Source organism: Aplidium turbinatum, chromosome 16 (assembly GCF_918807975.1).
Source record: "Aplidium turbinatum chromosome 16, kaAplTurb1.1, whole genome shotgun sequence".
NCBI lineage: Eukaryota > Metazoa > Chordata > Ascidiacea > Aplousobranchia > Polyclinidae > Aplidium > Aplidium turbinatum.
This window is the reverse complement of record NC_137487.1, coordinates 9552487-9579628: the sequence shown is the minus strand read 5'-3', so window position 1 is coordinate 9579628 and position 27142 is coordinate 9552487. Positions and strand designations below refer to the sequence as shown.

General features: G+C 40.2%; 2 protein-coding genes across 2 annotated transcripts in view; both read left to right on the top strand.

The window, feature by feature from the left end:
• Window positions 1-2146, top strand: part of LOC145785046 (uncharacterized) — a 69659-nt gene extending 67513 nt beyond the window's left edge. Inside the window, exons 73-74 of the mRNA XM_082596748.1 lie at window positions 145-262; window positions 563-2146. Of these exons, the coding sequence (XP_082452874.1) occupies window positions 145-262; window positions 563-681 (237 nt within the window). The 3' untranslated portion in view covers window positions 682-2146. The remainder of the gene's footprint in view (window positions 1-144; window positions 263-562) is intronic.
• Window positions 2147-3080: 934 nt separating this feature from the next.
• On the top strand, window positions 3081-25936 carry LOC145785422 (uncharacterized). Its single transcript, XM_082597079.1, has 14 exons — window positions 3081-3241; window positions 3862-3962; window positions 5229-5331; window positions 5720-5858; window positions 6023-6119; window positions 6400-6515; window positions 20070-20218; window positions 20601-20677; window positions 20901-21103; window positions 21546-21780; window positions 21903-22012; window positions 22864-23013; window positions 23755-23934; window positions 24380-25936. Exons 1-14 carry the CDS (start codon window positions 3201-3203, stop codon window positions 24641-24643), a joined length of 1965 nt encoding a protein of 654 aa, XP_082453205.1. The 5' UTR covers window positions 3081-3200; the 3' UTR covers window positions 24644-25936.
• Window positions 25937-27142: the final 1206 nt, after the last annotated feature.

The window sequence follows — 27142 nt, the reverse complement described above, 5'->3', positions numbered from 1 at the left end:
GCTGTATATTGGAGTCCATGTGTTGTCAATTTGTCTCACAAATAAGTTCTTGATTTCAAATCAGTATGTTCGATAGTACTTTTGTATTGAAAATCCATTTTGAAAAGATGACTAAAATATCCAGTTTAATCCGGTTTATTCTAGTTCGGAGACAACCAACAGTTGCGATTGGTTCGCATACTGAAGAGCACAGTCATGGTTCGCGTTGGTGGTGGATGGATGGCGTTAGATGAGTTCCTTGTTAAGAATGATCCCTGTCGAGGTAGGCAACATCAATGTTTTCAAGTTCATTTGTCTAAAACTGCAACTTTTTAACCTGATAATGCATGAAAAAACATTCTTTCAACCAAATGTGAAGACGGTCTAGTGAGACACGTTTATGAAGACGGCAAAGTTATAAAAAACCGAAAGTGTGAACAAATTTAGCTAAATTATACCGTTGACATGGTTACTACCTGTTATTGGTTTGTTAAGTTTGATTTTCGTGTTAACATAGCAAAAGCTTACACAGTAATTTCACCTAAAAAAGTTGCTAATCACCGAAATGCTTGATTTCTCTCAGCTAAAAAACGAACCAACACAGAACTGCGAGAGAAGTTCCTCTCGACGCAAGGAACCAGTCACACCATGTCACCATTCCGTACCAAGAGATCCCCCACTCATCGACCTACGACTTCCTAGATGTCATCAAGAAACGTTTTTACAACGTAGCACGCATGATAACCAATGAAAAAATTGGTTTTAATCAAACAAGTGGTATTTTGCCGCACTTGCTCCATTCAGTATGGTCTCGTCTGTTTGTGATCGTTATCAAGTTCCCTATAATTTCCCTCTTTCGTACTTTGTCAATTGGCTTTCAGTGATGCAAATTATGACTTTCTTTTATCATTACATTACTACAGACAGTGGCACACTGTTTCAAACCACTATATCCTGTACCTGTGAGCCGAGAGCTGATAGAAGAGCGCGCTGGTGCTCATTGTCTTCATATTGCTTTGTCCTGTATGGTGTCGTACTCTGGAGTTTTGCAAATCTAGTATTTGGCAAAACGTACGTTTCGGTGAATTTTTCTTCCCAACATTCGTTTATTTCTTTTTGATGAAAAAATAAAACTTTGAAAATCTTTTGCGAAGCATCTCTGGTGTCAGCAAAGTGTCCGATGTTGCAAGAGGAGTTACTGCATCCAGCGCAGTAATGTTTATAGTTATTTTAACCTTGTCCACTGATAATTATTTTAGTTTTGCATCGAATAAATATGCAACTCATTTTGTTGATATTCCGTCTGAAGTACATTTTCAGCCAGCAAAATCCGTCTGTAGACGTTAAATCAATGTAAAAATGACAGATTTTGCTGCCTGCATTTGCATATATCAAGTTTTGAAATCTCAATCATTTGACATCCAATGTTCTAGTTTCTTAATCTTTATCACTTCAGAAAAGTGCTGTTTAAAAAGCTGCATTGTTCCAAGCGAGTTATTACTTCCTGGTGTATATACATTATACAACTTACAAGTACCGTCGTATAGCAATTTTTGTTTTAATTTGCAATATGTTGTTTATAGTACAATCAACAACCTGCCCCATTGTAGCTGATATTTTCTTGTGCTTTAGTTCCATTTTCAAGTGGATGCGACGTGCGCATGTCGTGCTGCATCAATCCTCGCTGCTTGTACAGTACGAGGCAGAAGTGCAATCAGTAGTTACTGGCTTCTATGGTCAAGTTTTTTTGATTGTGTTGGTGTTTAAACCTTGTGTGATTAAATTCGTCTGTTTTTAGACTGATTCCTTGACACTTTTGTTATTTTGCTCCAGAAAACTGAATTTATTCGATTATGCTTCTTATCCTTAATTGAAGTGTTCTGCATTCCCAGTCAACAAATCAGTTATTTTTTACGTTGATTCAACGTCTGTTAAGTCAATGTGACGGATTTTCTGACTGAGACAGATCGATTCAGATCATGACGTGACCTGGTGACGTCTGAAGTTCGTTTTTTCATTTCCATGACGTAGGTGACGTTTCGTTTTCAAACTTGTGTTCATTTGCTATGCTTCTACTGTATTGTTTTTTGTAGTTTCATCATTGTACCTGATCTATCAATCTAATTGCATCCGACAATTTATCTCAAATAAACTTTCCGAAAGTTCATTTCCGCTGGTGTTTTAGACCAAGAAACTGATGATACAAGACTGTTGGAAGCTGTTTTCGGTGACTTAAATATTTTCATCGATTTAATGTTGTTTAACATTGAAGCAACCATTACAAGTTGGATCTCTTTAGATAAACTTCCACTTTAAACTCGATATTTTGTGTAAACCAACAAATCCACTTTAAACCAAGCAATCCTACATTAATTTCGGTAGAATAAACGTAAACGTACTTAGGTTTGTTGCACCCGACACAATAGGATTGTTACATGTGTCCTTAGTGTAGTATTTCCCTTCTATTGGCCACCGCTACCATACACATAAGTGTGTTGCTCATTTATTATTCTCAAACTCTCATGTTACCTTTCCATAAAAGAACTGTTCTAGGCAAGAAACCTTTGCCAGCGACAAAAGACACATTGTACTACAATCGCATAAATCTCTTGGACACATTTCAGACAATATTTTGATAACATTCAGCTTTGAAACAGTTTACCGAAGGACTGACTTGTGGTCTCAGGTTCACTGAAATATTCTTTTATTTATGTTTAAACTTGTAGCTTTATCTTTAGGCTAGACTAGCTGTTAGGTTGTAGGAAGTAAAGCGTGGGCCAACATGAAAAGTAGAACACATAAAACTAAGTAATTGCCCAAAGCGGTAGCCTAATCTTTGTCGATTTGGTGACGATGTAATTTGGAACTAGCAGCACAATCTTGAAAGCGGAAAAGCTCTGCAAACAACGGGAAGCCTATTCACAGATTTGTTACGATAGACAGTACCGTAACAGTTAAAACCCAGTGTTAGACGACCAAACTGTTAGAATGATGTAGGCGTTTAGTTGTAGGCCTACACATAATTTAAATAGAAATATTTTTGTCAAGTGACAATTTTGATTCATACTTGCAGTTTGATTACAAATATTGTGCAAGAAAAGTTATGTGTGATTGTTGAAATGACTTGGACAAGTTAATGAGAAGCGTGGTAATTTAGCAAAGCATGGCCGGTGTAACTTTGTAACAATCATCCCTTGAAGATTGAAATAGAAGAGCAACAAATGGAAGAAGGCAAAGTGAAAGATAATGGAACATCGAAAAAGTATAATTTAATGCTAACTTTTTCCTGTCAAAGTAGATAAAAAACAATCTAATTGCAATTGGCCTGCTTTTGTTCAATCGACTTAGACAAAGATAACCTTTTTTTCTGTTTGATCAAATTACAGGTAGGACCATAGAAAATAGCCTATTCTAACCAAGCCTGCTCTTAAAGAATATTTTGTCGTCTAGTAGTAAACCGCTCACTAATTCTACTAGTTTTGCATGTTTAAAAGTTAGAAATGCCTTGAACCACTGACCCAGGGTCAAACACTGAGGTTTAAAGTGTTTCGATACGAATAAAGTTTTTATTTGCTTGTTGAAGTGTTTTTGCCTGAAGCTACAATAGGCTATATGCTATTATTAATCACCTAGTGCTGCTGAATGGGAAGCTATTACCAAATCCAGGCACTTCTTTTCCAAAATCATCGATTGAGTCATTTGGGAGAGATTTTTTCAGATATGGTGGCCTTGCATTTAGCCTGTAGTCACGTTGGGGCATTTCTTTTACGGTTTGTCCTAGCAGGAAAAGCAGTAGGCTCAAAGTTAAAGCATTAATTCATTCAAGCACGAGTTTACACAATATCACTGGTTCACTGCTAATTAAATTGAATCTGTTCTTAGAAAAACAGCAAACGAAAATCGCAAGGGAAAGAAAGAAAAGACAAAGAACGATGCGTCGGAATCAACAAAGAAGTCTTCAAAACACAAACGAATGAAAAAAAGTAAGCAGGATATGAGTAAATTTGCCGTTTTGTACAATACATAACCGGGTACAATCTATGCAGTTGAACTTGTATCAACGTCCTGTCGACCAAATGTCTGTCGACCAAACGTCCTGTCGACCAAATGACCGGGTACCGTTAAGTAAATGGTCGTTTTCACATTGATTAGACGTTTGAATTGTTGTAAAAAGTCATATTTTATAGCTGAAATACTGTAGCCAGAGCTGGGCAAGATCACCAGTTTTAGTAATCTTGAAGATCAAGATCACCAAGAATATGTGATCTTGAAGATCAGATTACCAAAACAACGTGATCTTGAAGATCGAGATCACTTTTTTAAACTTGAAAAAATGAAGTTTTTGATCAATGATGTTGCAAAAAAAAACAAATTTCACTATAAGCAGCCTGGTTAAAGTTGGTTGGTATAGCTAACTGTTTCTTTTAACTACTCGATCGCTGGCCTACGAATTGCAATAAGTTAGTGACTGTTACTATTAAGCCTATCAATCGTTGTACTTCGTGTAGCCTATCAATCGTTGTAATCACATTACCAAGGCTTAGAAGCCTACTGGTAACCTAGGCCTACTGAAAAAGTCACAAAATTTGCAATTAGTTTTGTGACTTTTATTAAAAAAAAAAAACTTTTGAACTGCAACATTTTTCAACAAAATTTTGTTTGGTTCATAAGGTAAGCTTTTATTCGTGTTACTAAGTATTTTCAACTTTCGCTTGATTGTGTTAACGCTTGTTGCGCCATTTACCCATCTGGCAACCTTAATACTGTTGTCTGCTGTCAAAAACGTTTAGAGGTCTGCGGTTAGATAAACCGCTTCAAACAAAAACAGATAACCAAAATAAAAGTGATCTTGAAGATCAAGATCATGCCTACCTCTGATTGTAGCTTAGGTGCACACATAAACTACGACAGCCTAGATGAGATACAGCCGCTAGCAAAGTGATCTATTTCGTTTGGCATGAAAAAATAATCAGAAGAGAAAAACTAATTGAAAGGGAAAAACACACTCAAAATTGTTTAGAAGTGCATTGAAATGAAATTAAATTGACATGAAACTTTACAGTGAACAGAAGAAGCCTATTACGACCGTTAAGCTTTTGTTGAACACAACTTCAAAGCTCGACCAACGACAGTAATCCGACTGATGTGAAAACCATCAGATCCTGAAGTGTGTTTTTGTCGAAGAACCTTTGCAAATGCTGATATCGTTTTTGCCTAAAAAGCTAATATCGCTTTTTATAAACTTGCAGGTATATTTATATCCTATTCTTCCGACTCGTCATTCAGTGAGAAGCGATTTGTAATTGATCTGGTTCAACAAATTAAAGAAAACAACCTTGCGGACGATATATGGTGAGTAGCTGCAATGCAAAACACCGTAGAAAATCGTTTTATGAATTATGATTGAGCTTTGACACGTTGGTAATACACTTAAGCCTGCAGTTTTGTGTCATTAAAATTCATAAAATTTACTGCGCATTTTGTTGGGAAAACGTTTTATTTCTCCTAAAATATCCATTAGCTTAACCAGGGATGGCTTAACTTGAAAATGCTAAAAGTGGATGTTAAAATTTTAGGCTCAAGATCCTTTATCATCTTTAACACTCCATTTTAAAAAACAAATCAAAGCATTCAATAGAAAAAAACACGCTAAAAACTGGCCAATTGAGGAACTTTTGTAGTAGCGTTGTTAAGTATACTATAGACAAAGCGTATTATCGTCGCTAAACTTTATTTCCAGGTTTGACAAAGATGAGAACGTTGTTGATGAACCATTCTGGCTTTCATCGCGGTTGGAGATAGCTGACAAGTGCAGAGCGATTGTTATGCTACTCTCGAAGGATTACATGTCCTGTCCTGTGACAGTCTATGAAACAAAGGTTGGTTGGATGAGTATGCACAATTGTACATGGACAAGAAACTAACTTAAAAGTGTTATGTTGTCTGAACGCAATTTGGATTATCATATTATGTTTATTCTGTGTTATCACTTTGAATATTGTTTCTCGAAAACTAGCGTTTTTGATTTGTTATATTTTGTTAGATCATATTGGAGCGAATCTCATCAGACACAAGCACCAACAAGCCGTTTGTATTTTGCGTCTTGCTTGACACGATACAGTTTTCAGCCAACTTTGCGGGTAAGTAACATGAACCATGCTGATTTTATAATAAAAAGTCTGAGTTGATCTGAGTGATCATAGACAGGAAAACGAATCTTTTTGCAGAAACTTGTTTAAACAATTTTATTAAAACAGATGCTTACTAAAACTAAATCAGTACATTAATAGATTGCGATTATTTCAATTTTTATGAAAGTAAGCTACCATAATTTCAGCTCTCATGTTTCTTTTATCATTTTTATAATCATACAATTTAACAAAGCAATAATTTCTTTTTTGCTTGGGCTAACTTGTTTAGATTGTCTTCTGTCGGTAAACGCGGAGATAGTGGATCTTTCTGGAGATCTTCTTCACGTCTCTGTGGAAGAAAGAACTTCGTGGGCAGTTGGTGCTCTCTGTGATAAACTGGACAAGGTAAAGCTGAACCAGGGTTGCCAGACAATGAGGTGTCTGATTCACTCAGAACAGCAACATTAGAACTCGCAATAGTACATCTCAATACCTTAGTTGATTAAACGTTCTATTTTGTACGCAAAGAAACATCAAGATCGAGCAGCACTGGTTCGACTCTCGAGATGTGCACTTGAGCAACGCATTATAACAACTGCTCTCCATCTAGCAGCACGTAGTGAATAAAAGAATTCACAGACTGTTGTATTTCCAGACGTTTAATATAAAATAAACAATAATAATTGTAGCGATAGCCAACCAAGTGAGAAAACCATTTACCTCTTGTTACTTACTGATTCAGTGTATAAAAGCAACGCAATATATAGTAAGAAAGAAACGCAAAACAATCAACTGAGGAATGTGGTACAGAACGCTCAATTGATTACACGCGCAGTGCGGTGGTAATCAATTCCAACGTCTGTACCAGAAAACGCTGAACTGTGATTATGTAGTGACGCTGGTCACGAGTTACATATATTCAACGTAAATAAAATGACGACTATAACACCTCCCCCGATAATTTTTATACACAAAGAAAAATATGAACAAGACACCGAATTAAACAATAACTCTCAAAGTCCGAAACGGGCCGGAGGTCTGCGGCGACGGCTCGACCTTCGTGGGTTGTGTGGCCCGAATTCCGGTACAGTCGGTGTGTCGTCCGAATCCGTTCGAGCTGAGGTGGAGACAGCGGAGGAGTCGACTGTTGGTGCAGGAGTTTCTCCCGGCTCCTGGTCCTCCGATGATGCATAGCGAGGTTGCAGTTGGTCCATATGGCGCCTCCACGTCGGACCATGTGGCAGCAGACGTACCAGGAAGATTCGGCTACCCTGTCGCTTAATCACCTCGGCTGGAACCCAACGAGGATCCTGGCTCCGTCGTGGAGTGAATGATAGCGCGTAACAGGGATCTCCCGGTTTGAAATGTCGTTTTGTAACTTCAGAGGCGTCCGTGTTGTGAGGGTTTTGTCGGGGTACCACTTGAGACGATGTGGGGAGAAGCGTGTCGATCTTGGTTCGAATCTGACGATTGTTGAGTAATTGGCTTGGAGAGTAGCCACTCGGAGTTGGCGTGCGTCGATACTGCTGTAGGAATTCCAAGACGGCTTGTTTCGGGGGCAGGGAAGATTTGCGAAGTGCTTGCTTGAACGTACGTACGAGGCCCTCCGCCGCTCCATTGGTTTCCGGATGGTAAGGGGCACCCGTGATGTGTACCATACCCCTCTCCTTACAGAAAGTTTGGAATTCTGTGGATTTAAAAGTAATAGCATTATCGGTAACTACAGTATGGGGATAGCCGAAATGAGCAAAATCTTCTTCTAGCAGGTTGATAGTAGCTGTTGAAGATAAGGAAGTAGTAGCATGAATACAAGGGTATTTAGAAAAAGCATCAATGGTGAGTAACCAATGATAACCCATGAATTCTACCGCATGATCTATGTGTAAGCGACTCCACGGTGCTTCTGGAACCGTCCATGATTGGACCTGGGTTTTAGATTGCGGTTGATATTCGCCACAGGTACTGCACTTGTGACAAAGTTCCGCGATGTCTCGATCGATGTTTGGCCAGTAGACGGACGTCCTTGCCAACTGCTTCATTTTCTCAATGCCGAAATGTCCTTCATGAAGCAACTGAAGGACGGAAGGACGAAGTTTGGAAGGGATGACCACTCTGGAACCGTAAAGTAGACATCCGTAACAAGTAGAAAGAGAGTCTGCGTACTTACGGAACGGTTCGACCGGGTCTTGTGGAGAAGACTTGGCCGGCCATCCTTCATGAATGAAACGCATTACCGTGGAAATGATAGGATCTTTAGAAGATTCTTTACGCAGTGAGGCGGCATTTGGGGTCTGGACCTGCAAATCCAAAGCATCGATAGCACAGACGATATCAATGTCATCCGCACTTTCCTCTTCATCGAAGACTTTATCCCCTCCTGCTGGTAAGCGACTCAAAGCATCAGCGTTTTGATGATCCTTTGTCTTCCTGTACTCAATAGTGTATGTAAATTGCGACAAAAAGAGTGCCCAACGAGCCAAACGATTTGCTGCCAAAGAAGGTGTCGATTTGGTCGGGCCAAAAAGACTAAGCAATGGTTTATGATCTGTGACCAAAATGAATGATCTACCAAAAAGATATTGATAGAATTTCTTTAGCGCCAAAATTATCGACAAAGCCTCTTTCTGAATTTGACTATAGTTTCTCTGAGAGGCTGTTAATACTTTTGAAATGTTTGCTATAGGCCGTTCTGTGCCATCTGGGTAACGGTGAAACAAAGTAGCACCGATGCCCACACTAGAAGCATCACATGCGATACCTACCGGAAGTGAAGCATTGAAATGTGTAAGAACCTCATCAGTAGAAAGATAATGCTTCAGCTGAACAAAAGAGTTTTCCTCTTGTTTTCCCCATCTCCAAGGAATGTCCTTTTTCGTGAGATGGTATAGTGGTTCTGCTACAGTGGAAGTGTTCAACGGTAGAAACTTCGAATAAAATTGTAAGGAACCTAAAAACGAACGAAGAGAAGATACGTCAGTGGGGGCAGACATCTCCAGTACGGCGTTTACCTTGGGACCTTTGGAGATGCCTTGCCTGGACAAAATGTGTCCGAGATACTCTACCTGAGGTTGTGCAAACTTACACTTGTCTTTCCTACACCTCAGGCCTTTTGAGTGAAGTCGATCGAGGAGCCGTCTAAGATTCTGGAGATGCTCCTCAGCAGTAGTGCCACTGACAAGAATGTCGTCTAGGTAGACTGCAACCCCTGGAAGGTCGGCTGTAAGGTCGTCCATGATCTTCTGAAAATAACCTGGAGCAAAAGATATGCCAAAAGGTAAAACATGTTGTAAAAGTACGCCACGGTGAGTGCTTAATGCGAGTCGTTTTCGACTGTCAGGACCAAGTCGAATCTGATTGTAGGCATCAGCCAAGTCTATCTTGCTGAAACCGTACCCACCACCCAACTTTTGCATTAAGTCTTCTGGTAAGGGTAACGGGTGACGATGGGTCTCCAGGGAAGGGTTCACCGTGACTGAATAATCGCCACATATGCGTAACTTGGCCTTCGCTTCTGAAGAGTTTGAAGGCTTACGGACTGGAACAACCGGTGTGCCCCAATCGCAAAACTGAACTGGTGTCCATACACCACGTGCAATGCCCGAATCATAGGCTTGTGCTAAGTCCTCCTTTAGCGCGAAAGGTACATGCCTAGGTTTGAGAAAAACAGGTTTAGCATCAGACTTAAAATCTATGTCTAGTTCATAATCTCGCAAGCACCCGAGTTCAGGCTTAAAAACATCTTTGAACTCGTCACATAAGAGGGAGCATGCTTTCTCCAGACTCTTATCAGGCTTGTCGCATGACTGGATACTCTGTAAAGTAGAACAGTTAGACAGAAGGAATTTATCGATAGAAATTCCTAAAGACGAGATTGCATCACGACCTAGCAAGTTTAGTCCTTTGACTGTCGTGACTACAAAAGAAATATTATCTGACCTTCCCGTGGAAGGACAAGTTACCTGGGCCGTGAAAGAACCCGTGATTGGTACTAGATGCTTGGTAGCAGATTGGAATTGCGACACTGGTGCTTGCAATTGAGGTGCGCCTACCCGAGTCCAGACGTCGTTGGAAAGGAAATTTCCATTTGTAGCAGTGTCCAGTTCTAAGTGTGTGGTTACCGAATTAATGGAGATCGGTACTTCCAACTTTGAATTTCGAGGTTTTCTGCAAGAACTAGAAAGCATGTTAATTTCCTCGATACAATTTACCTTCGAAGGTTTGAACTGTCTAGCTTTCTTTCGACAAACACTCTGTAAGTGTCCCGTAATATTGCAGAAATGGCAAGTGGCTTTCTTAAACCTACAGTCATTGGCGTTATGGTTGAAATTACCACAACGATAGCATTCTTTATTTTTAGAAGTAAAGAAAGTACCTGTAAGTGTTCCAGACGGTTGTTCGCCTGGTCAAACGTCATATAAAAACCGTTCAAGTCTACTGAATCTTACGTCATGGAAATTCCTAAAACATGAGCCAAAATTGCACCATCGTCCGTAAGACTCGTGTCAGACCGGTTTAAACCTGTTTCAGTTTGAGACCTGTTTGGACATGAAATATTGCGTCACGAACTGCTCTCGTGCCTTTGAGTTATCACAAATTTTTCTGATTCATTCTCGAAGTTGTTTGTTGGAAGTCGGTCGCACATTTAACTGGTTTATTTGGTGCTTGCTAGCTGGACAAACTCTCCGTCTTTTATCCAAGTAATCTGTATCGTAGTGACAGTTTTAGAGGTGTACGGCGTTGCACCAGTCATTTCGATAGCCGCGGGCTAATTTTACTGGAATACACTTTGAATAGACGTTTCGAAGGTGTGTTTATTTTTCGGTCATTACGTACAGACAAACGGATCCGGGAACTTTATGTTACAATTTTCCCACGAAGAATTATGGTTTACCGCTGTGACCATAAAAAATAAAAGACGAGTTCTTGTCAGTTGGTAGGTCAAGAAGAAATTAAAGCAAGAAAAATAAAAAACGAATTTGTTAGCTGGTAGGCCAAGAAGCACTTGAAGGCATAAAAATAAACGATGTGTTTGTTGTCAGCTAGTGCAGAAGAACTACTTAGAAGTACAAGAAATAATAAAAGAAGATTTGTTGGTTGGTAGTCTACACTCTTACAGAAGCAAAGAAAAGTAAAGACAATTCTTCTCAGTTTGGTACAGAAGAAAAATAACTTTGACATTCATTGGCAAGAAAGAAGATTAAAAGACAATCCATCTGTGCTTGTAGATTCAAGTGGAAGAATCCAAGCAAGTTTTGTGGACTTAAGGACTTCATACCCGTACAGCTACGGTATCGTGCATTTGAATTCTTTCTTGTATTTTTACGGTCTTTGCAGTTAAGTTTTTTATAACTACTGTAGCCTAATAATTTTGTGTGTTTGTGTAACTTAATTTTATTTAATTGTTAAATTTAGCCCCAACATTTAATATGTCTACACTCGGTGGCGACAAGGACTCGACCGCCGTAGACTCGACTGAGTTTAAGCCTGATGATGTTCTTTGCGGTCGGGCAGGCCATTCTGGGGAGGGACCCAATAAAGATGAGGCTAAGTCAGTTCGAGAGGCCCGGCATCTTAGACGGGATATTTTGACTCAAATTGGGGAACTTTCTGTAGCCCTAGGTTCTTTGAGTGATAAGCAGGAACTGTTAATTTTTCGATCTAAGTTATCTAATTTAGAAGAGGAATTGCTGCATTTCCATGCTCTTTTGACTAAAATCTTTAACTCTGCAATCTTGGCAGAACTTCGTGATAGGGTAGATCCCGAATTTAACTCTTTAAAACATAACTTCGAACAGAAAGAAAGTGAGTTCTCAGATAGGTTGGATGCTGACATACATCCTGAGGATAGCGCCTCAAACGTAAGCACTAGGATGTCTGAGAGCTCGTCACGGATAGTTACACAAATTAACCTACAGTTAAAACGAGAGGAGCTCCAGATACAAGCTGAGGCCGAAGCGAGAGCTGAGGCCATACGAGCTGAGGCTGCTGCGAGAGCTGCAGAGGCCGCCGCGAAAGCCGAAGCGAGAGCTGCTGAGTTCGCACTCAAAGACGCTCAGTTGAGGGCTGAACAACGAAAAGAGGTAGTTTTAGCTGAATATCGATCAGAGGCGGGCTCTCGGCGTAGCTCTAAGAAGGGCTCTTCTAGGCATTCCAGAAATGAACATCAATCGCAGTTTAATTTACATACCCTTTTCCAAACGCCCGTTCAACCTGTGAGTGGACCAGGGCAATCCACACGTTTTCCAGCTGTTTCAGGAGGTCTTGGGGCCGCGGCTAAGGGTCTTCCGAATGCTGTAGAGCCAAGGTCTGTGAATTACAACCGAACTCCTCCCCCAGAGCGTACAGGTCACGGGGCCGCCATTAGCAGTAATGCTTTGCCCCCTTCACAGTTTTCTGCGCCGCTAGGTTTTGATCGCCCAGCTACACGTAATTTGGGTGGTTGTGAGAGGCGTATCGCGTCTCCTGATTTTAACGTGTGTGAGGATCGTGATCGGGCTGTGCATGTGACTGAGCCCACTCAGCCCCTTAAGGGATATAGCTTGTCTTCTCCGCTAAATCGAGTTCTCAACAGCAGGATTGCTTTTTTGAATACCAAAATAGTAGGACGTTTTTCGATAAGGCGGCCTTGATTGGTTACGATGGTAATAATATGCCATTTATCTTCTTTAAAAATCGTGTTACGGCCTTAATGGCAGCTTCGCCCTTTAAGGGGACTCGTTTGACTTTGTTACAAGCAGCTTGTGTTAGGACAGCTGCGCAAACGATTGCTAATTTGGTTTCTGACACCCCTGGCTTGTCAGAGGAAGACAGGATAGAAATGTCGTTAGCTCGCTTGTCCCAGCGTTTTGGGGTTCGTGGAGGTCTTTTCGCAGAACCAGAAATTAGAAAGTATCGCTATGGTAGCAAATTGACTTCGACCTCTTCCAGTGATCTGAAAGAGTTTAAAGATGAATTATCGCAGTGTTTGCTTTATGCGCAAGCTTATGGTCAGCGTGATAAATTAGAAGGACGTTTTGTTTTGGATTTGGCTAAGCGACTCCCGTTTGACGCTAAGCAGCGTTATCTTGACTTTTTAGGTGATCAGTATGGTGGCACTGATGAGCCTACCTTTCAGAGTTTGTTTGAATTTGTAGTACGGGAGGAAACGCGTAAGTCGACTGATTTTAGCATTATGCTAATGGGCGATTCTGGTGAGTCGCAGCAATTTAAAAAGTTTGGCAAAGGAAAATTGCCTTCATGTCCGGTTAGGCAGACGTCCGTAAAACCCCATGATGATGTGATGTCAGGGAGTTCGCAGTACTCGACTGCTGTTGGCGCACCGCGCGGTGGTGAAGCCAGACGTAAAAACCTACCGGCATGCATTTGTTGTTCGTCACGTGGTCAAGTTGAATATCATTTTTTGTCTAATTGTAAAGAATTTTTGCGCTTGACACCTAAAGATCGGAGAGATGTCATTGTGAAAGCTGGCAAATGCTTGAATTGTTTGCGCCAGCATATGGTTAGGGATTGCGTTCATGCAAATAACTGTCGTAAGTGTGGGCCTACCAACGATAGGAAACACTATTTTCTTCTGCATGATTTTTATGTGACGTCACGTGATTCTCTGGATTCGGTTGGGAAAGATGATGCTCGTGCCAGAGTTCCTGTACGTAATGTTAAGATTGGAAATGTTAAAGCAGCCTTTAACCGCGTTACTGCTGCTCGTGTTTTGAATCCAATGACTGGCAAATCGAAGTTGGTGTATTGTCAGCATGATCCTGGTTCGCAGTTGACGTTTGTTTCGAGTGATTTGGTGTGTGAACTTGATCTTAAACCGTACGATAAAGCGTCGTTTAAAATGGATACCCTGGCTGGTCAGAAAGCTACTTGTGCTGACCTTGTCAAACTCAACATCCAGTCGTTAGAGACAGATGAACTGTTTTGTGATATAACTTCGGTGGTTAACCCAGCTTGGGCTGACGATGTTAAAACTTTACCGCATAAACAAGATTTAAATGGTTTCCGTCATTTTCATGACGTGAATATGTTTCATTTGAATGATTGTAGTACTGTAGATGTACTGATTGGCAACGACAACGCTTATTTGATGTGTGCAAAAAAAGAGCGTGTTGGTGAAAATCGTAGTGAACCACATGCTTTGCTCACTCCTCTCGGTTGGTTGGCTTGTGGTGGTAAGTCACCCTTAGATGAAAGCGTTGCTAAAGTGTGCAGAGTGCAGACGTCTTCAGAGTCGGATGTCATCTCTGGCTTTCAGCGTAAAATTGAGTCTCGTGATATGGAAATAGCAGACCTGAATAAAGTCATTCAGGATTTGACGTTGCAAAATGAAACCTGTGAATTGTCTCGCAATGATAAGTTGGCTAGAGAACTTGTTGAACCGAATATTGAGTTGAAAGATGGTCGATTTGAGATACCTGTTCCGTTGAAGGAAGATATTGATCTACCTAACAATTTTGTGTTGGCGTCAGATAGAGCTGCTGCTTTAAGAAAGAAAGCTTTAAAACAACCTGAACTTCGTGATTTCCTTACTGACACCATGAAAGATCTTAAATCAAATGGCTATATTGAGCGTACTGGTGAAGCAGGAAATGTCAAGGGATTTGAATGGTATTTACCATACTTTGTGACGTCACAATTAAAAAAGCGCATTGTTTACGATTGCAAGTCTGAATTTCGAGGAACTTGTGTTAATGATGTAATGTTTTCGGGTCCTGACTTGTTAAACCCTCTGGTTGATGTCTTGGCTAGATTTCGGCTTGGTAGATTTGGTCTCATGGCTGATGTGACTAAATGCTTCTTTCAAATAAAGTTACCTGAGTCGCAAAGGGATTTGTTTCGTATATTGTGGTTTGAAGATGATGACCTTGAAAATGGTAGGATGGTACCATTTCGTTTTTGTGTACACCCTTGGGGAATAAAGAGTAGCCCGTATATCGCTTGCTTGGCTATAAAGAAAATGATCGAGCAGAATCCCAGCAGTGCTGGTGAATTGACTCTCTGCAATATTGCAAATAATATGTACATGGATGATTTTATATTTTCGGCTGATAGCTTAGACTTAGAGGAAGCTCAGCAAATCACTCATGAATCAATTGCTTTGTTTGATAGCCGTGGGTTTAAACTTGGTAAGTGGAGTGCTAACAAGGAGGCTATGATTGTCTTGTCAAATTTGGATAATGAGATGCTTTCACCTTTGATTCGTGACATTGACTTTCAGACTGAAAATATGACTTTGCCATCAGCGAAGACATTGGGTTGTGTGTGGCAAACCGAGTCTGACGAGATGCGTATCGCATGTTCCTTAAAGCCCTTAGCAAAACACACGCGCCGAAGTATGCTCAGTCAGCTTGGACAAAATTTTGATCCGCTAGGCTTTGGAGCGCCATTTTTTCTAAAAGCACGCCTTATACTTCAGCAATTAGCGATAGACAAGTTTGATTGGGACACCGAGGTCCCTGATAGCTTTGTTAAAGAATGGGAGTCGTGGCTTCGCTCTTTGGACCTGCTTAAGGATTTTTCGTTACCGAGATGGTATTTTGCAAACTCTGGTGTGTGCAGTCCGGATGATATTGTTTCATATCAATTGCATGGGTTTAGTGATGCTTCGAATCAAGCTTTCTCTTCTGTTGTTTACTTACGTAGACTGGTTAACGGAGTTCCGAGTGTGTCTTTCGTTCTGGGTAAATCTACCATTGTTGTAAAAAATCAGTTTTCTTGGCCGATAGCTAGGAAAGAGCTTGTTGCCGCTTTGAATACAGCAAGACTCGTGAAGCAGGCCTACGAGGCATTGAAGATGCCCGACTGCCTTAAGTATTTTTGGTGTGATTCTCGTACTGTGTTGCAGTGGGTTAAAAACCCTGATTTACGTTTGAATAAGTTTATTACGCGTCGAGTTGAGCATATTTTATTGTTGTCTGGAGCCCAGGATTGGCGTTTTTGCCCTACCGATATGAACCCAGCTGATGTTGGCACAAGGCCAAATCTTATTACAAAGAAAGAATTTCGAGAGTTGTGGTTAAATGGTTCTAGTCTTCTCTACCAGTGTGAGGAAATTCCATCTGTAGAAAATGCCACTCCAGTACCTGTCCATAGCCTATATCTTCGTGACGAAGAGGAGTCGCTTGACGTTGGACAGATTGGTCTTCACAGATTGATCGAGGCCGCACCTTCTTTGTATGTTATGAAAAAGAGAATCGCTTATTTGGTTGCTTTTGTTGAATTTTTGTGCTGTAAAACGAGAAAGCGTAGCTTTGTGAAGCCAAAACTGGATGCATCTTATCTTAACAGTGCTTCAGAGTTGGCTGTGAAGTTTGTTCAGAAGAGCGTGTATGGCGATGTGGTACATTTAATGACCAAACGATCGCCGGATGCCCTTGAGGAAGTGATAAAGCGAGGTAGTGTTGGCGCTTCGCAACGTGAGAAGGAACGGTTGAAAGAATTACGTTCACTTAAAAAGTACAGACCTTGTGTAGATGACGCTGGTATAATCCGCATTGAAGGGCGCTTAAGTAATTCTCCCGAGATCTCTCTTGAAGCAAAGCATCCGATTGTTTTGCCTTCGAAGCACCCCTTCACTAGGCTTGTTGTACTGTCGCATCATAATGGAAATGCGCACTGTGGAGTACAGCACACTTTGTTGTCTACGCGACAGAAGTTTTGGATCGCTAATGGTAATGCTTCCGTGAAGAGGTATCTTAATGATTGTGGTGTATGTGCGATTGGGAAAGCTCGGCCTATAAGGCAGCTCATGTCTGATTTACCTTTGTCTCGCACAACTGCCCATAGGAAACCCTTTTTTGATTGCGGCTTGGACTATCTTGGACCATTGACCTTTGTTGAAGGTAGGAGTCACAAAAAAGCTTGGGGACTCTTATTCACATGTATGGCATCTCGCGCTATTCATGTTGAGCTGGTTACGTCATTGTCGCTGAGTGATTTTTTACTTGCCTTTACAAGGTTTACAGATTTACGTGGGCAGGTTAATGCTATCTATTCCGACAATGGAAGCACCTTTCAGGCAGCATCTAAGAAGTTACCCGAGTTGATAGAATCAGCTGAATTTCACAATGCCCTGAGACAGAGAGAGATAAACTGGGAATTTATACCTCCGTATGCTCCGGCGCAAGGTGGCGCCTGGGAGGCAATGGTTAAACAATTTAAAATCGCATTTTTTCACATTTTGGACTCTTCAATTCGTAAGCCCAGTTTTATTGAACTGCTTACGTACACCAGTAGTGCCGTTCGGATCGTGAACGAACGCCCTTTGGTACCTTTGAGTGACGACCCTAGGGATTTTACTGTCATCACCCCTGCCTCACTTTTGACCCCATACTTAGACCCATACTGTGCTGTTGGGCAACCACATGATCGTGACCAATTAAGAAGGGATTATCGGTTCAATTTGTCACTTTCTCAGCAGTTTTGGAGTAAATGGATCGATTTTTACTTGCCAGGTCTTCAGGGCCGGAAAAAATGGCTAAAAATGGCCGAGAATTTGGAGCCTGGTCAACTTGTAGTGGTAGGTTCTCTCCAGGACATTGGTAAACGTGGGAAGTATCAACTTGGGAGGGTGCATGAGGTAGTTCCACAAATTAGGAAAGGGAAGCCTGTGGTTCGTAGAGCTAAAGTTGCCGTCTGCAACTATGATGAGAGTACGGGGAAAGTGAAAGTAGACTATGTGTTGAGGGATATTTCGTGCCTCGCCCCCGTAAAGAACACCTAAGTGTTAGGGTTTGAGCCTGGTTTTGTCTGCGGTGGCCGACACTTGTCTGAGCCCAGAACAGTCGGTTATTATTGCAACCATGGTATATAGCGTCATTTTTTGCGTGTACCTACTACCTATGGTACCAATTTCATGTATCGTCGTGTTTATTCTTATTGCTGTTCATTCTTTGCATGCCCTTTGTATTTGCGTATTAACTTAAACGTGAGTGATTCAAACAATTTGTGTATCATGTGTTTTTATTCATTGGCTCACAATTGTCGTCAATTCTTTTTTAGTTATGCCATGTCAGACTGTCATAACTAGGGGCCGCTATGTTCCAGACGGTTGTTCGCCTGGTCAAACGTCATATAAAAACCGTTCAAGTCTACTGAATCTTACGTCATGGAAATTCCTAAAACATGAGCCAAAATTGCACCATCGTCCGTAAGACTCGTGTCAGACCGGTTTAAACCTGTTTCAGTTTGAGACCTGTTTGGACATGAAATATTGCGTCACGAACTGCTCTCGTGCCTTTGAGTTATCACAAATTTTTCTGATTCATTCTCGAAGTTGTTTGTTGGAAGTCGGTCGCACATTTAACTGGTTTATTTGGTGCTTGCTAGCTGGACAAACTCTCCGTCTTTTATCCAAGTAATCTGTATCGTAGTGACAGTTTTAGAGGTGTACGGCGTTGCACCAGTCATTTCGATAGCCGCGGGCTAATTTTACTGGAATACACTTTGAATAGACGTTTCGAAGGTGTGTTTATTTTTCGGTCATTACGTACAGACAAACGGATCCGGGAACTTTATGTTACAATTTTCCCACGAAGAATTATGGTTTACCGCTGTGACCAGTAAGTTGCCTAGTTTTTGGAGGTTTGCTGATGGTCCTTACTTTCGCAACTGGTGCTGGTGGAGTGCCGTAAACAGTTTCTTTGGCCACCTTGGCTGCCTCTTCGGTTTCTGATGCAACCTCCACCGCACGTTTGAAAGTAAGTTCATCAGCTCTGATTTTGAATAACGCCTTAAGCACCGCCTCGTTACCTATTGAACAAATAAAACGAGTACGTAAAGCTTCGTCCAATGGATTTGAAATGGACGAGAAGTCACAGGTGGCAGCTGCCTGGCGTATGCGGATGGCTAGTTCTTGAGCTGTTTCCCCGGGCTTGCGCTTCATTTCGCTCCAGAAACGGAATCGCTCCCTCACGATGAAGCGTTTTGGGTCGAATTGTTGAGCCATGTAATTTGTAATTTCCGTCATGGTGAGATCGTTGACTTCTTTTGGGTTTGTTTCCTGCGCAGCCAAATTTGTTAACATTTTGTAGATTGTAGGTGATTGATTGGTGAGAAAAACCTGCGGCATTTTGTCTTGTGCGACTGAATGTGCTGCTACAAAGGTGTTAAACCTCTTCCAATAGTCTGCCCACAGTTCAGTGGTGGCATCGAACGTTACGAACTTAGGTAAAGATACCTGTTGTTGTATTGTTGTTGGTTGTGGTCTTGAAGTTTGGGCTCGTATTTCTCGTAGTTGTTCAAGGTGGCGCTTTTCTTGGTTGGCAATTTGATCTTGATGACGTTGTTCTTGGTGACGTTGTACTTGTTCTTGGTGACGTTGTACTTGTTCTTGGTGACGTTCTTCTTGTCTGGCAATTTGCTCCTTCGTCTGGCGTTCTTGGTTGGCAATTTGTTGTTGCAGGACTTCGATAAGTTTCTCCATGTTTCTAAAATCCTGTAGAAATTCTGTAAAGATCCTGCCGACGACGCCAGTTAAATGTCTGTTGTATTTCCAGACGTTTAATATAAAATAAACAATAATAATTGTAGCGATAGCCAACCAAGTGAGAAAACCATTTACCTCTTGTTACTTACTGATTCAGTGTATAAAAGCAACGCAATATATAGTAAGAAAGAAACGCAAAACAATCAACTGAGGAATGTAGTACAGAACGCTCAATTGATTACACGCGCAGTGCGGTGGTAATCAATTCCAACGTCTGTACCAGAAAACGCTGAACTGTGATTATGTAGTGACGCTGGTCACGAGTTACATATATTCAACGTAAATAAAATGACGACTATAACACAGACAACGAATCTTCAAGAAGTGAAAATTTCACTCTGTCCATCTCAGTAACAGCAAACGTCAAAATAAAGTAGAAATTACCCAAAAAAAATGATATGCTGGGTAGCTATTTTAAGGGTACCAAAAAAATATGTGAATGATAGTCACCGCAAACCTTATTGTTTGAATAGATTGCTTTAATCAAGTCGCCGTATATCTCTCCGTCTCTTAACTCTGAGTCCCGTGAACCTGGAGCGTGGACAAAAAAGAAAGTGATTCAATGGTCGAGTAATGACGTAGTCGAGTGGCTCTACTCGCTGCGAATTCGAGAGTTTTTCAGGTTCGTAAGTTTTTCCTGTATGCTGTACCTCTTGTAGGCTTTCGTAGATACCTTGTGCATATCGCCTACTTGTGCTGTAAAATTAAACAACGCATTAGTTTTGATGAATTATAAAAATAATATTTAAAAAGTGTTTCCTTGAAATATGCTTTGTCACTTTAGCACTGGCTATATGTAACCGCGAGGAAAGGGTTGAACCACTGACGTATGCTTAGACACCTAGATACACAATATGACAACTTTTACTATATATACGCTGAACTGTGGTAGGCTATCTTTCACTCTACTTCATAAACAATCAAAATATTTTCATTTGTTACACATTAGTTTCACAAAGCTAAGTTAGCCTACGCATAGTTGAATAACTTTGAGTAATTTTTAGGCAATCATTTGCTGAGAAAAATGTATCCGGCTATTTGCTCCTGTCAACAACCGAACGTGATCTGCAATGGAGCTTAGGTGAGTCATTTCAATGTTGTTTTTTTCAATTCCCTTAATTAACAACCAACACTGCCAGCAACCGTATTCTTTTATTTTTACTTGCATGTAGGCTAAATGTCCTTACACCTTGACTTTAATTGGTATTGCTACGGCATGTGTATAGTTAATTAGTTAAGCACCGACAACTAAGCTTTGCAGAGTTTGCTGGTCTTAGGCTTACAGTATTTATTCTTTATTTCAGGAATCGATTCTCGAATAGTGCGAAAAAAGATCACTTCAGAACTAGCCAGAGTAATGAAGCAAGAGTTGGGGCTTCCCCAGAGTTGGCACTTGCGGTATCGCTCTATCCTTCCTCGGGCCGATTGCGTTTATTTGGCTTATGACCCTCAAGATGCCCGATTGGCTGCCACTGTGAAAGGAAATCTTATGCACAAAGGGATGCAGGTATTCTAAGTTATCTTTAGTCCATTAATTTAACCCATGGGCTAATGTAAAATAAGGCAGAGTAGATTTTTCTTTAAGTCCCCCCTGATAGCTCAGTTGGTTAGCGCGTGGCTTCGTGAACGAAGAAGCTTCAAGAACAAGCAGCCCTGGTTCAACTCTCGGGGTGTACGCTTGAGCAACTCGTTCTAAGGACTGCTCTCCATTCAACGGCGTTGCTGCTCTAACTTCTATTGAAATTTAGTTTCTCGATGGATCAGTAAATTGCCAAAATTTACTAACGCTCAGACCCCGTCAACTTTTTCACTTTTTTAAGATCTCAATATTTACGTTATTTATTTCGCTTGGAATTTCTGCGGTTTTGAAATTCAGTTGCCCCTCAAAATTTTTTTTTTGGATCCGCTACTGTTTGGTCTACCAATACACTCTATATACGGTACTTCAGGTTCTTTCCCACGATAAACTTGGCCAATCAAGAGAAGAGTTTCTTCAATTAAATGGAGAATCTTTGGCCAAGTCGACATTTGTTATCTGCTTGATGACGGAGGGGGCTGCTGTTTCCCCTTTCATTTTTCATGAATTGCTTTTTTACACTTGGATGGGCGGAAACCGTTCCATAGTAACATTGCTGTTTAAGAATGTGTGGAGCAAACTAAAGAACCCGATGAAAGCTATTTTGGGTAAGTGCTGAGTCCTCTTGTGGTTGTGGTAGCCTAAGCTTAATGACATCGACCAGTTTAATATAAACCTGAATGAATGCAAAGTAGGAATAGCTTACTAAGCTTTTACCCCCATGTCATAGGTGATTTCCCAGCCATAGATTTTGAAAAGAATTTGTACTCGGATAGTATGAGCATATTGGAGCATCACATAAACCCAAAACCCGTCCTTCCAGGAGTTGTATTAGAACAAGTAAGTCATTCACAAGTTGATGTCATACAAGCAAAGCAGTGCAACCGCAGTGTCGATGACAAAACATTTTAAAACGTCACTGTAAAGTTATTTTTTTATCCCGCACAAATTCTCCCTTTTGCTGTGCTAAATTTCTATCAGGATTCCGCAGGCAAGAAGGTTATTATAAAGTCCCACATAGATTTTGAATAAATGCAAGAAAGCTTTGGTGCTTTGTTCACTGTTTTGATTTGGACGGTTGGCTTTTTCAACCCGTTACGAAGTGTAACACTCGAAACTTTTTAAAAGGAGACTTATTTACTGTATAACGTTTTACTATAAATTGTTTGCAACTGTTTAAAACTTATTACTGGTAGTTTAGATCAGTGATTTTCAACCGGTATTTTGTGAAATATTGTCAGGGGTTCCGCACAAAATGTATTAGTTTGACTAGTGTTCCATGGAGCACAGATCATAAATCAAAATCACAAAAGCTTTGCGTTTGTCTTTTTGCAATTTCTGCCCAGATATCAACTTTGTACTCATCCAAACAGGCCCAGATATCACATTGATAAAAACTGAAAATGAATCAATTGTTGTTGTGTTGTTTATTTTATTGCATCATTGTGAAGTTTCGTTAAGTGTTCCGCAAGGTTATTTCATTGCATAAAGTGTTCCGTCGCTCAAAAAAGTTGAGAATCTCTGGTTTAGATAATATTTTGTCACGAAAAACAAACCAACGATTGTAGACCTACAGTTCAAATGTTCAATATAGACTACAAACACAAAAAATATCACAACTACTGTCAGTCACCTACACTTGCATATGTCAGCATCATTTAAAATTGCTCATCTTTTTTAATTATTTCTAGAGTTGTTTGGATAAATTTAAAGAAGGAGTGCAGTCAATGCAAGTCATCTGCACAAATTCTTTGAGAGTCGCATCAACAACAATCCATTCTGATGACGCAGTGGCTGTGCCGAAAGTCTTCATCACTTATCAGTGGGACGTGCAAGACAAAGTATTCAGGATTTTCATTATTTGTATATAAAAAATCACTCAACCTAATGAGCATCTAGCCATGGACTTCTAAATAGTAGCATCTGGACTGGAAACTCAGTGGGCAACAGTGGGCCAAACAGTTGGTACAACAGTTGGCCAACAGTGGGCCAACAGCCAAGTAACTAACCCTGTTGGCCCACTGTTGGCCAACTGTTGTACCAACTGTTGCCCACTGAGTTTCCAGTCCAGATGCTACTATTTAGAAGTCCATGGCTAGCCTACTTGAAATCTCACAGCAGCAGGCCTACAGTAGCCTACGCTAATGTAGAAGAACCTTTACTAGGTCTGTTTTGCAATTCTATGTGTGATGCAAAGTAGCATGTAAGCTACTTGAAGCCAGGGCCGTTGAGAGGAAAATTTAGGTCCGGTACCAATGAGATATTTAAGCGCAAAATTAAGACAATTTTAAGAAAAAAGCACTGCGTCTAAAGAACAGGAGATGGTCTTGTCAAGTTCTCAGGCCCCCTGAAAAGGTTACGGGCCCCTAAAAGCATCTTGGCCCCTGGCTTAAAAGTACCCCCTGGACCCCCTTATCAACGCTACTGCTTAAAGCATTTGGTTTTGCCAAAAAAAAAATTCCACAGTAAATTGAACTAGATAGGTTTACTCAAGCAACTTCGCTCGCTAAACGTAGGCTCTACGCACTTATCATTTATGGACTTCGAAAATTTCCAAACGATAATAATTTCTTTTTTTGTAGGTTCTTCAGATGGTTCGATTTTTAAACAGCCATGGAGTACCATGTTGGTCGGATGTGATGCTGACTCCTCATTTTTCATCTTCATCAGTTACCAGATCCTCCAGCCGAGCAGCTACTTCACATGGTTGGAAGAGAAACCAATCAAATACACTGCAAACTCACATTCACGGAAATATGAAAGTACGTTGGGTGTCATCGCTCATTTCGTCATCAAAAAGATGTAGCTAAAGGTTTTAAAACGCTTTTTTTAGAAGTTTAAAACATTCCACTCATTAACTTGACTTGTCGGTAATGTACTTTTCAGTTTGTTTAACATAATTCCGTTCACTTATAATATCGAAATTGCTGTTCAATTACCAATCCAGATATCAACAAAATGTCATACTAGTGTTGCTTGATTTTTTTAATTAGCCTACTGAAACTTATAACTTATTTGTCAGCTGACCTAGCGACTAAAACGGAAGGAATTCATGCAGTAGTTAATTAGCTGATATAGCCTACGGTAGCCCTACTGTAGGCCTACTTCTAGCTTTGCTGACACAAAAGCATAACATGATAGGCCTACCATTTCTGGTTAGGCCTGTCATTTTTTCCGGGATTTTACAGTTTATTCTATTTCTTTCAGTCGTCAAAAGTTGTTGTGTGTTGTTTGACTCCAAAGTACGTCGTCTGTCAAAACTGTGAACAAGATCTACTTCTTGCCTTGAGCCTTGGAAAGCCTATATTGCCAGTGATGTTCCAGTACATAGCTTGGCCGCCAGAAATGGCTGGAGAGCGCGTGAAGCGCATCTTAGTTCAACTGAAAAGACCAATAGACTTGAGCAACGACAAACTATTCCGCGTGAACTTGCCAGTTGTGTTGCAAAAAGTTTCGAGTCATTTATTATGAAATCGTTCGGTATATTCATGTTTTTTCTCAAAATGAAGCAAGCTAATAGTCTGCAAGCTATAAATAAATCAAATGGTCATAAATTTCTCTATTTTTATTGTTATTCTGCCTGTATTAAATCGAAGAAACTGGCAGCACTGTGTAGAAAGAATTGGTGTCACTCAGTGAACAGAATTTCTATCACGATGATGAAGTAAGTTGTTGCGGCCAAGTGGCATCAAAAGTCGCTGTCACTCACATTGGGCGAATTTTACAATTAAAAATAATTGGATGTTTTACTATTTATTTTGTGCTTTTTATAAAACATTTTGTGAAGTGGTGGGCGATTGAATTGAAAAATATGCTTTGATTGCTTTTACTTCATTTCTTTAGCTTACTTTCACTGCTCATGGAAGAACTGAATGATCATTAAGAATTTGTTCCAATATTTATTTCAACTATGAAGAATATTTGCAACTGATAGTAAAAGAACACATGTTAAATTTGGATGGTGCAAGCACGCCAGCAATTTCATTTTCAGTTGCTTTGCATAATATCACAAACTACAACATTTAAGATTTCCGCATGATGACGATAAAGCTTCAATTTTCTGTCATAAGTTAGAAATTATTTCGCCTCACATAGCCTAAAGTGCAAAAAGCAACAGAGCCTGTTTATAAAGCTCAAATACTCATATATTGCCTTGCTTTTCACTCAGTTTTCGGAAATCTGTCCGCCAAAGGTCTTAGAGTTTTTAGATTATTATTTGAATAGGCTACGCTTATTCTAAAGATTGGAATTTACGCAGTTTTAATTTCTTTAAAAGAGAATGTCAAATAAAAATCTTTCTAAACACAAATCTTAATGTGCTTTCAATGTTACAATCTTATTTGAAATTTTAGATTCAATGCATGTTGGCCAATAAGATAGCCTTGTGAAGACGCCCATTTCAAATTGTCATGTCTTGAAAGGCCAGTGCTAACAGATGGAGAGATTTAATGTATCTTTCACTATAAGTATAAGCAAAGGAGTGTTTAATATTACCCTTAGCTTATAGCTCACCAGAGATCGGTCTGCTCATGAGTTTATCAGTGCATTATAGTTGCACTTTGTCGTGATGGTAAACGAAATAAAACTTTTGCTTTTTTGATCAATTGCCAACGCATGATTCAAGACATTGTCAATGTTGAGTAAGCCTATAACAATTTTGTGTGTATGAGTATCGCCCATAAGCGCTGAGCAAATACAAGCTCAGTCAAAAATGGCTGCAATGCATTTTTTGTAGTTGTTACCTGTGGTAACTTATCACATAGCCTGTAGCCACCACTAATCGTCAAGCATACATAAAACGTAGCCTAACTTACTATAAGTTTTTGAAACAAACTTTTTTGATGGAAATAAAACCACAAAAATTGGACTTTGTAAATCCGAGTTAATTTTGAAATATTGTTTTGTTGAACGCCTTGAAGCCTGAAGGACCGGCGGATCGTTTTATTTCGTATTTACAAAGAAACAAATTATTTTTTCAAACCAAACGAACAAAATGTTTCAAAAATGTTGAAATATTTTTCTTGAAACAGCCTCAGCAAACTTAGATAGTCGGCTATCATAATTATCCAACTCCAGAGATAGGACGCAGTGTAGGCTAATCACAAATAAAAGAGTTGCACGCATAGGCCTACCTCGCAGCAGTTATAACACTGACACAAAAATGTTACGCATGCTCCCCTGGGTTTCTTGCAGAAGCCATCATTACGCACAAAGTTATTCAAATAGAAAACGGTGTACAAATTTATTATAAACTATATTATGGGCTACTTGCATAACTAGGCCTATAATTGCTTCTGCATTAGGGCTACACCCAGGCTGGCACCAATTTTTTCCAATGAATAATATATCGTATATAGGCTAATTCGATTCAAATTTTTTATTATTTCTCGGATGGCCTACTTTTGCAAAAACAATTGTCTAGCTTGATTTAACATTAGAAGAAAGTGGAATTTTTCAAAAGATTTTCGAAAAAGTGTGAGCGATTTCAAACCGTCAGTTTTAGAAAAGGTTTCAACATGAAAATACAACAGAGGTTCTCAACCTTTTTGCTTTGGTTAACCTATTGCCAAATGTACGAAGATAAATTTATCTCTCATCATTTTTTTTTCAGCTCAGATTTTGAGCATTTATCAAACAGCCTGTATTTTTTTGTCAGCACATTTGCCCCTTTGGTAGAGATGACAATTGCTCTTGGCTGAAAATTGTTGCTTTACAAGCTGCACGAAGTGCACGTGCGTATATGTAGCCCAGGCGCGGATCTATGGGAGGAGCCCAAGGGGCCCGGGCCTCCCCCGAAATTTTGTAAAAAATTGTTGAATGGTTTGATATGCTTCTAAACAGCTGATATTAGTCCCACAGCGGACTTACAACCCCCCCTTTGGCACGCGTGTGACGTCACGATATTGAGAATGATGCTTTCAGTCTCTATGTCTCTAAAACAAAGTTTGCCTAATTTTAAGCGAAACTGCA